An 11,422-nucleotide genomic window follows, 5' to 3' on the forward strand; every position below is an offset into this window, starting at 1 on the left:
TAACATTTGCACCTGAGAAAACGCAAATAATGATGGTCTCTAGGCACCATGATGGTAATGCTGGTGCAATAGTAAGGATGAATGGGAGGGTGTTGGCACCTGGAGAAGAAGTTGATATCCTTGGGGTGAAATTTGACTCGAAACCAACCATGAAGAACGATGTTGTAAATCTACAAACAAGGCAGATGGAAGCTTACAGCACTTCGCCGTATCTCGCATCTGCTTGACAGTAGGAGTTGCAAGATTCTGTACGAGGCACAAGTACGCTCACACCTTGAATATGCTCCACTTTCTTGGTTTGCCTGCCCTCCCTCTCATCTGCGACTGCTTGACAGAGTGGAGAACAGAGCAAGACGTCTCATCTCTCGCCTGGACCCATCCTGGATAGATCTGTCATTTCAGCAGAGCCTTCAACACAGGAGAGATGTGGGTTGCCTTACTGTTATGTACAAGGCCAATATTGTCAAAGTACCACACTTGGATCCACTTCGAGGACAGCGTGAAACAAGCTTTTATGCCACAAGACGGGCAGAAAGTAGCAACTTCACTCTGGCTGTACCCTTCTCCAGAACATCACTCCATCCGAGATCATATATAGCCAGGATGACTCGAGTATGGAACACACTCGTACAGCATAATGATGTCAACGAGATAACGTCAGTTGATCAAATGGAAATGCTGGCCCACAGATGGCTTCAACTTCATCCTGTTCCTTACTTGTATGTCTCATAACAATAAAAATGCTTTCAAATGAGCTGATGTAGGTAACAGCTCTTAGCTTGTCAATAAAGTTAAGAATCCTTAACCTGTAAATAGCTTGTCAATAAAGCTAGGGATCCTTAACCTTGTCAAATCCTGTGTAAAGAGAGAGAGAGAGAGAGAGAGAGAGAGAGACAGACAGACAGACAGAGAGAGAGAGAGAGAGAGAGAGAGAGAGAGAGAGAGAGAGAGAGAGAGAGAGAGAGAGAGAGAGAGACAGACAGACAGAGAGACAGAGAGAGAGATGAAAATAAAGCAATGTAGTATCTGTTTGTCAAGTCGTCCAGTAGTAGGTCAAAATTTTCATCACATCAGAGTCGATAGATCAACATCAGGACGCCAGTCGATGTCAAGTATACCTCGTTATATTTTGTGCCTGTGGAAACATTTCAGTGATGGGAGGTCAGATGCAGTGTCGGACTGATGAAGAGTCAGCGAACACCTGATGACTTTGCTCTCACTGGCAAATTGTACTCTTGTACTATAGGGACCTCTCAAAGTTACTGGGTAACTATTAATCCGTCCGATGCGTGAATTTCTTTTCTTGGCCTGGTAAGCCGCCCTCGCCAGCACTCCTGAGGGTGCTTCATCTCGACCCCACTTCTCTCAGGGTTTTAGCTCGCTTTTCCTTTGGGACTTTTTTTTGTGCGCCGTTATCACTGGTGATGGTGAATATTCTGTCTTAAAGGAATATTATCTTAGCGAAGATGGCAGCAACCGAATCAACTGTCAAGCTTTTGGCTTCAGCGAGCCAACACTTTCTCTCTGTTTGTGCAGTTATGCAATTTACTCAGACACTTTTCCAGCCAAGTACCGGCAGCCATCTTATGTATCTGACTCATTAAATCCTCACTTATGGTATACACACAACACTACGTCGTGGGGTACACGTTCAACTGCCTGCGGTTAGCACCAACAGCAAGGTTACTCAAACCTGGTCTGTGACCGGGCCGCAGGGACGTTTACCCCTGAAACTGTTTCCGGATGCTTTCTGGCACCCAAGAGGGGCAACGCCCCCTCTGCACAGTGTCGGGGGGCCTTGGCATTCCCTGATACCCTCAGGGCACCCCCTCCACACCACAGCAGGGGTCACAGGAAGCTTATCTCTAAATTTACATATTTATCAAGATTTTATGAGGGAGGCTTCTCCCTCTAGCTGGCTCTTTCCTTCTTGCTCCTTTCCTTCCTGTCTCCATCCATCTACCTAGTCTCCTCTCACTCTCTCCCTCCATCTACTTCTTCCCTTTTTTCCCTTCTTTTATCTATCCAATCTTCTCTGCCTCTTCTATCCATCCAGTCTCTTCTTCCTCCTTCTTCTTGCATATTCCATTTACCCCATCGCCATTCCTTTATTCACTCTTCTTCTCCCCTCTCTTCCGTATCTTTCTCATCTTCTTTATTCGAAATCCTTTTCTCACGTCTCTCGAGTACCTTTCATTAGCCTTTCCCCTTTTCTAACTCACAAAATTTTAATAAAACAATTTCAGACAATTCACAGAACGGGTGGGATTCAAACCTATGGCGGGGAAGAGTTGTAGCGCTCGTCTGTCATGTTTATTCTCCATGTTTATTCCCTCCCCCATCCTTGTCATTCTAATTCTCCTGTCTTAATTTTTTTTCTTTTTCCTTCCCCCTCGTTCCATTATTCGTCCCTTTCCTTCTTTCCTTATTCCCTCTTGTCTTTCACACACACACACACACACACACACACACACACACACACACACACACACACACACACACACACACACACACACACACACACTCACACACACACACACACACACACAGACACGTGATGTATACCAAACTCACTACATCAATCTGAACAATAAGAAGCAACAGTACACAGCTTCATGTTAGAGAGTAACAACAGACCAACAAAGTAAGAAGGCCACTCAATTAAAGCTTTCAGTCGGGAAACAAAAATTTAAAACGCAGACATGCTAGAAAGAGCTTTATGTGAACGTTTGTCTTGTAAAGCTTCGTGAGCATCTGCTCAGGGATAAGTACTATAAAGATCTGCTTAGAGATTAACGTTGCGCCTTAAAAGTTCTGTTCTGCATATTTGTGTGTTTGCACCACAAGTCTGTCTGTATTACACTCCTGTCTGTGTCCACGCAACTGTGTTTCATCTTTGTCTTTGTGGACACACCTGTCTGCGTTACACTCTTGTCTTTGTTAGACCTCTGTCTTTGTCCCACCTTTGTTACACAGACAAGAAGTATGGAAATTTTTCTTTATTTTCATTTTTTTTTAACCATCAAAAAAGTTATATAATAATTAATTAAGGTAATTAGGGGAGGACTAAGGTGAAGGGGAAGATTAAATTAATGACGGACTAGAGAGGGCGAGTGGTTCACCTGTCAGGTGTCTTAAGTTCATCTGTCACCTGTGTGTCCGGCTCACTTGTCACAGGTGTGTCCGGCTCACTTGTCACCTGTCTTCAGTTCACCTGGTGATACCAACCCTAATGTCGGGGAAACTTACCACAGTGGTATTAAAACCTGCCTTAATGACGACAGAACTTAGCCTAACCTTTATATGGGTCAGTTGGCTTTCTGCAGTGTTTCTCCATTATTATTAGCCAGGAAGTTTAAGTACCGCATCAGTCACCCATCCAGTAACAAGCCTGACCTGACGGTACTTAACCCTGACTGTGCAACCGACCAGCTATAAGGATTTCAACCTCCCTCCCTCCCACATTTTCAGTATAACAATTCGTAAAAAAAAATCACTGGGGAGACTTTCATTCTCTATTAAATATTAAATTTTAGCTCATCAGCTGTCTACGTGAGACATGGCATTGCAAGCATGTCAACATTGCAACGAAAACGTCACGTTGCATGCATTCTAGGGACAATTCAGTGCTCTGGTGGGATTATGGGATTTAGTAAGTGATTTACAGTGGTGATTAACCTCTGGTTATTGCGATAATAATGTGTACAGGGATGTATTACGAGAGAATATTCGTAAGATATCGCCTGTGTGTATACACAAACGCGTGGGGAAGAAAAATATATTAGGGAGGATATATGTGTGTGTGTGTGTGTGTGTGTGTGTGTGTGGTTTAAGTTAAAACTTTATGAGAGGATTTGCATGAGTTCTTTGTGTGTGTAAGACAGGCAAACAGAAGCACACACACACACACACACACACTCACACACACACACACACACACACACACACACACACACACACACACACACACACACACACACACACACACACACACACACACACACACACACACACACACACACACACACACACAGCAGGCTACAGGCCTGGTCAAGCAATTGGCTCCTGGAGTTCAACCCCACCAAGTGCAAAGTCATGAAGATTGGGGAAGGGCAAAGAAGACCACAAACGGAGTACAGACTAGGGGACCAGAGTCTACAAACCTCACACAAGGAAAAGGATCTTGGGGTAATTATAACACCAGGCACATCTCCTGAGGTACACATCAACCAAATAACTGCTGCAGCATATGGGCACCTAGCAAACCTAAGAACAGAATTCCGACATCTTAATAAAGAATCGTTCAGGACCCTGTACACCGTGTAAGTTAGGCCTATATTGGATTATGCGGCACCAGTTTGGAACCCACAACTAGCCAAGCACGTAAGGAAATTAGAGAAAGTGCAAAGGTTTGCAACAAGACTAGTCCCGGTACTAAGGGGCATGTCCTACGAGGAGAGGTTAAGGGAAATCGACCTGACGGTACTGGAAGACAGGAGTGATCAGGGGGATATGATAACGACATATAAAATACTGAGAGGAGTTAACAAGGTGATCAAAGACAGGATGTTCCAGAGATGGGACACAGCAGCAAGGGGTCACAGTTGGAAGTTGAAGACTCAGATGAATCACAGGGATGTTAGGAAGTATTTCTTCAGTCACAGAGTTGTCAGGGAGTAGAATAATCTGGGAAGTGATGTAGTTGAGGCAGGATCCACACATAGCTTTAGGAAGCGGTATGATAAAGCTCATGGAGCAGGAAGAGTGACCCAGTAGCGGCAAATGAAGGTGAGTACAACTAGGTGAGTACACCCAAAGTACAGCTTGTCGAGCACCCGAGATAAAAAAAAAAAAAGAAAATACAAAATGTTTTGCTTAGATGAGAGATGCTGCGAGTAGCAACCCAAGAGCGAGATGAACTCCAGCCTCCACCTGCTTTACATTTTCTCTCAGTTTTCATACTTTTCTTGGCATTTTCCCTCAAGAACTTATATATATATATATATATATATATATATATATATATATATATATATATATATATATATATATATATGTCGTGCCTAATAGGTAAAACTGGCCAATTAGCAAGAGCTCATTTAAAATTAAGTCCTTTCTAAAATTTTCTCTTATACGTTTAAAGATATATTTTTTTCATTAATGTTGATGTAAAATTTTTTAATTTTGCACCAAAAGGAACTTAGAAAACTTACCTAACCTTATTATAACAAGCACAATTTATTTTAGCCTAGCCCAGCTAAATATATTTTAGATTTGTTTACAGTAATTTAGTACTAAACAAACACAGTGAAATATATTTTTTTCGTTAGGTTCAGAATGATTTTGGCGAAATTATTGCATACACAAATTTTCACATGTCCTATATGGCAAGATGAGCGTTGCTATTTAAGCCAAGATCGCAAGTTCTGCCTATTCGGCACGACATATATATATATATATATATATATATATATATATATATATATATATATATATATATATATATATATATATATATATATATATATATATATATTATATGTATATATATATGTCGTGCCGAATATGTAAAACTGGTCAATTAGCAAGAACTCATTTAAAATTAAGTCCTTTCTAAAATTTTCTCTTATACGTTTAAAGATATATTTTTTTTATTAATGTTGTTGTAAAAATTTATAATTTTGCACCAAAATGAACTTAGAAAACTTACCTAACCCTATTATAACAAGCGCAATTTATTTTAGCCTAACCCGACTAAATATATATTTATACATATATATATATATATATATATATATATATATATATATATATATATATATATATATATATATATATATATATATATATATATATATATATATATATATATATATATATATATATATATATATATATATATATATATATATATATATATACTATGTATATATATCACTCTTACACAAGCCTGCTGGATGCTCCAGCCCCTAGAGCTCAAAGCCTCTTGTATCCCCTCCCTCCACCTTCCTCCCTAGATTTACGCACCCTCTTCATCAATCTGTCCCACTCTATCCTCTCTGCATGTCTAAACTACATCAACAAATCACTCTCCTTAGCCCACTGAATTTACACCCTTAGTCAGCCTACATTGTCCTTTAACTTACATGTTCAGAATTGTCTCCCTGACATTCACGCTACTCTGCTTTCCAACATGATCATGTTTACATGTCTTACTGCAGCAAATAACATGTCTTACACCAACATACCATGTCTCACTCCCATATATCATGTCTCACTGCCATATACCATGTCTCACTCCCATATATCATTTCTTACTCCCATATGCAATGTCTTGCTCCCATATACCATGTCTCACTTCCATATACCATGTCTTATTTCTATATACCATGTCTCACTCCCATATACCATGTCTCACTCCCATATGCCATGTCTTACTCCCATATAACATTTCTCACTCCCATATACCATGCCTCACTCCCATATACCATGTCTCACTCCCATATACAATGTCTTGCTCCCATATACCATGTCTTACTCCCATATACCATGTCTTACTTATAGTGTGAAACACATGGTATTAAACAACGTAAAACACACGGTGTAAAACATTTTGTAAAACACACTGGTAAAACAAATGGTGTAAAGGAGTGTAAAACAAATGGTGTAAAAACAGTGTAAAACACAGCGTGTAAAACGCACGGTAAAAAGCGTAAAACAGATGTTGTGAAATTTTGTGAAACATATGAATAAATGATTTAGAAAACCGACAAGCTGATAAAAGAGACACTTGTGTAACACCTGGAAACGTTTCGCCACCCAGTGGCTTCTTCAGTCCAATGTAGAGAAAGAGTGACAGATGACGAGGAGTTTGAGGTAATCAGTCCCTCAGCCCTGAACACATTGACTCCAAATTCCTCGACATCTTCCACTCTTCCTCTACATCGGGCTCAAGAAGTCACTGGCTGGCGAAACGTTTCCTGAATAAAGGTTCCTAAATATTTCTCAAGTGTTTGATTTATCATTGTGAAACATGGGGTGTGAAACACTCGGTGTAAGACAGGCTTTTGTTGTGATAACGTTTCGCTCTGTGTAGAGCTTCGTCAATCGTGAGCTGATAAAGGTCTACAAGGGGCAATACGTGACTTGATAAGGTCCTACATATAGCGAAATGTGACTTGATAAACCTCTGCACATTGCTTAAAACAATTTGATAAAAGCTCTACACAGAGCGAAACGTGACCTGAGGAAACTCTACACTAAGCGAAAGTTTTTTTTTTTTTAATAAATGTTGGTCATCTTTCAAAATTTTGAGTTGTCAAAAGCTCACTCTATTACATTATTTGTCTGTTTACAGCTGAACATGTATGATGTTCACGTACCGTATTTTCCGGCGTATAAGGCGCACTTTTTTCCTCTCAAAATGTCTTGGAAAAATATCCTGCGTCTTATATGGTCAACGTAAAGGGTAGGCTTTGTGTTATACTTCAGCAGTTGTTTACTGACGTTGTCTTATATGCTGGTGCGCCTTATATGACTGAAATACGGTAAATACCTGTCTAAGAACCGGTAAATAAAGGTAATGATAACTCACGTGAGCAGTCTCTGGGTTCGTCGGTTCTATCGGAGCAGTCGGGTTCTCCATCACAGTAAGCGTCCGCAGGCACGCACTCGGAGCTGCCGCAAGTGAATTCGGAGATGCGGCATCCCAGAGCGGTCGTCTGTAGCAGCGCCACGACCACCACCACCACCAGGACTCTCAGGGGTCGTAGGTTGTTTCCCAGGGCGCACTGCTGCTGCTGCTGCTGCAGCTGATGATGGTGGTAGTGCTGGTGATGTTGCTGCAGGTGGTAGTGGTGATGATACTGCGGTTGTTCCTTGTGGTGGTGGTGATGCCAGCTCGGTTTTCTCCACTGTTGCTGTTCGTAGGGCTCTGTTTGTAGTTGAAAGGGGTGCTTCTGTTGGCTTTGACAGCAGGTGCTATTTTGTGGCCGTTGTTCTTGTTGCTCAGGAAGGCAGGATACCTGCGTCTGTTGCTGCTTAGGAAGGCAGGATACCCGCCTCTGTTGCTGCTCAGGAAGGCAGGATACCTGCGTCTGTTGCTGCTCAGGAAGGCAGGATACCTGCGTCTGTTGCTGCTCAGGAAGGCAGGATACCTGCGTCTGTTGCTGCTTAGGAAGGCAGGATACCCGCCTCTGTTGCTGCTCAGGAAGGCAGGATACCTGCGTCTGTTGCTGCTTAGGAAGGCAGCATACCCGCGTCTGTTGCTGCTCAGGAAGGCAGGATACCTGCGTCTGTTGCTGCTCAGGAAGGCAGGATACCTGCGTCTGTTGCTGTTGAGAGAGACAGGTTCTCAAATTCTGTTGGTTGGGTTCATATAGGCAGGATGTTGGCTTCTGTTGTTGCTGGTGGTGGTGATGGTGATGGTGATGGTGGCAGTGGCGGTGGTGGCAGTGGTGGTGGTAGTTGGTTTGATGGTGGTGGTGGTGGTGGTGGTAGTGGTGCTGGTGGTGACTCTGGTGGTGGGGAACACTGGCGGTGGTGCTGGTGTTGATCTTCATTGGAGATTATCTGAAAATAAAAATAAAAAAAATTATTGACTCATCTGTGCAAAATTCAAACAAATCATATATACTCTGGCTGATATTGAGTTTTCATAATTGATTTTATAAACAAGATATGCAGTATATCAGTCGATACGCGATCTGATAAAAGCATTCCCATAATGCATGACCCTAGCCCCCAGTGCGGCAATGCACGCGAAATAAATAGTGCAGAATGCGGCATAAATTTCTAAAGCAGTTAAATCATGAGATATAATCACAAGTTATCACATGGACACCAACACCCAATCTCTTCAATAAAAATGGCAAATTATATATATATATATCTATATATATATATATATATATATATATATATATATATATATATATATATATATATATATATATATATATATATATATATATAATGGACTATAAAACGCGCTTTTTCCACAGAAACGTCTTCGAAAATCATCCTGCGCCTTATATGCTCAAGGTCGTGGTCAAGAGTAGGTTTAGCGTTACATTTTAACAGTTATTTACTAACGTTACGTTACAACTGCTTGCAAACATCCTCTTATATACCTCGAATGTTCGTGCGCCTTATATGACGGAAAATACGATAATACACGTCTATAATCAATTTGAAGCCGTTAGCAGTTTTTCATATTAAGTCACCAGCGTTGAAGGGGACCTACATAGACATAAATCATTCCAAACTTTATCTAGGTAAGGCTAGACAGTTGTTTAAGGTTGAAGCGTGCGTGTTATTAAGTAGTCATTATTTAAACTCTGAGTACATAATATACAATTTTTATTTACAATCGTCTAGAGATGTTATTCGAACGTGAATGTAAACAACGAAGATTTAACCTATGATAACCGATGAAGTCAAACACTGTGACATGTTTACGTTCAGCATACATCTTTTACCCCTCCAGTACCAGTCCAGCACTCCTGTCCTCCATCCAGTACTACTGTCCTCCATCCAGTACTACTGTCTTCCACTCCAGTACCAGTCCAGCACTCCTGTCCTCCATCCAGTACTACTGTCCTCCATCCAGTACTACTGTCTTCCACTCCAGCACCAGTCCAGCACTCCTGTCCTCCATCCAGTACTACTGTCCTCCATCCAGTACTACTGTCTTCCACTCCAGTACCAGTCCAGCACTCCTGTCCTCCATCCAGTACTACTGTCTTCCACTCCAGTGCCAGTCCAGCACTCCTGTCCTCCATCCAGTACTACTGTCCTCCATCCAGTACTACTGTCTTCCACTCCAGTACCAGTCCAGCACTCCTGTCCTCCATCCAGTACTACTGTCTTCCACTCCAGTACCAGTTCAGCACTCCTGTCCTCCATCCAGTACTACTGTCCTCCATCCAGTACTACTGTCTTCCACTCCAGTACCAGTCCAGCACTCCTGTCCTCCATCCAGTACTACTGTCTTCCACTCCAGTACCAGTCCAGCACTTCTGTCCTAAATCCAGTACTACTGTCTTCCACTCCAGCACCAGTCCAGCACTCCTGTCCTCCATCCAGTACTACTGTCTTCCACTCCAGCACCAGTCCAGCACTCCTGTCCTCCATCCAGCTCTACTGACTTCCACTCCAGCACCAGTCCAGCACTCCTGTCCTCCATCCAGTACTACTGTCTTCCACTCCAGTACCAGTCCAGCACTCCTGTCCTCCATCCAGTACTATTGTCCTCCATCCAGTACTACTGTCTTCCACTCCAGTACCAGTCCAGCACTCCTGTCCTCCATCCAGTACTACTGTCTTCCACTCCAACACCAGTCCAGCACTCCTGTCCTCCATCCAGTACTACTGTCCTCCATCCAGTACTACTGTCTTCCACTCCAATACCAGTCCAGCACTCCTGTCCTCCATCCAGTACTACTGTCTTCCACTCCAGTACCAGTCCAGCACTCCTGTCCTCCATCCAGCTCTACTGACTTCCACTCCAGCACCAGTCCAGCACTCCTGTCCTCCATCCAGTACTACTGTCTTCCACTCCAGTACCAGTCCAGCACTCCTGTCCTCCATCCAGTACTATTGTCCTCCATCCAGTACTACTGTCTTCCACTCCAGTACCAGTCCAGCACTCCTGTCCTCCATCCAGTACTACTGTCTTCCACTCCAGTACCAGTCCAGCACTACTGTCCTCCATCCAGCACTACTGACTTCCACTCCAGTACCAGTCCAGCACTCCTGTCCTCCATCCAGTACTACTGTCTTCCACTCCAACACCAGTCCAGCACTCCTGTCCTCCATCCAGTACTACTGTCTTCCACTCCAGTACCAGTCCAGCACTCCTGTCCTCCATCCAGTACTACTGTCTTCCACTCCAGCACCAGTCCAGCACTCCTGTCCTCCATCCAGTACTACTGTCTTCCACTCCAGTACCAGTCCAGCACTACTGTCCTCCATCCAGCAGTACTGACTTCCACTCCAGTGCCAGTCCAGTAATCCTGTCCTCCATCCAGTACTACTGTCTGCCACTCCAGCACTGGTCTTGCACTCCTGTCCTCCATCCAGTACTACTGTTTTCCACTCCAGCACCAGTTAAGCACTCCTGACCTCCATCCAGTATTACTGTCTTCCACTCCAGCACCAGTTAAGCACTCCTGTCCTTCATCCAGTATTACTGTCTTCCACTCCAGCACCAGTCCAGCACTCCTGTCCTCCATCCAGCACTCCTGTCCTCCATCCAGCACTCCTGTCCTCCATCCAGTACTACTGTCTTCCACTCCAGCACCAGTCCAGCACTACTGTCTTCCACTCCAGCCCCAGTCCAGCACTTCAGTCCTCCAACTAGCACTGCTATCCTACCCACCAGCACCTACCCGTCCTCTCTCCAGAATTGAGGAGCAAAATA

General features: G+C 43.1%; 1 protein-coding gene across 1 annotated transcript in view; it reads right to left on the minus strand.

Moving 5' to 3' along the window:
- Nucleotides 1-8,567, minus strand: part of LOC128699146 (uncharacterized) — a 250,767-nt gene extending 242,200 nt beyond the window's left edge. Inside the window, exon 1 of the mRNA XM_070090213.1 lies at nt 7,595-8,567. Within this exon, the coding sequence (XP_069946314.1) occupies nt 7,595-8,561 (967 nt within the window). The 5' untranslated portion in view covers nt 8,562-8,567. The remainder of the gene's footprint in view (nt 1-7,594) is intronic.
- Between the last annotated feature and the right edge of the window lie 2,855 nt (nt 8,568-11,422).

This window comes from Cherax quadricarinatus, chromosome 31 (genome assembly GCF_038502225.1).
Source record: "Cherax quadricarinatus isolate ZL_2023a chromosome 31, ASM3850222v1, whole genome shotgun sequence".
NCBI classification, from domain to species: domain Eukaryota; kingdom Metazoa; phylum Arthropoda; class Malacostraca; order Decapoda; family Parastacidae; genus Cherax; species Cherax quadricarinatus.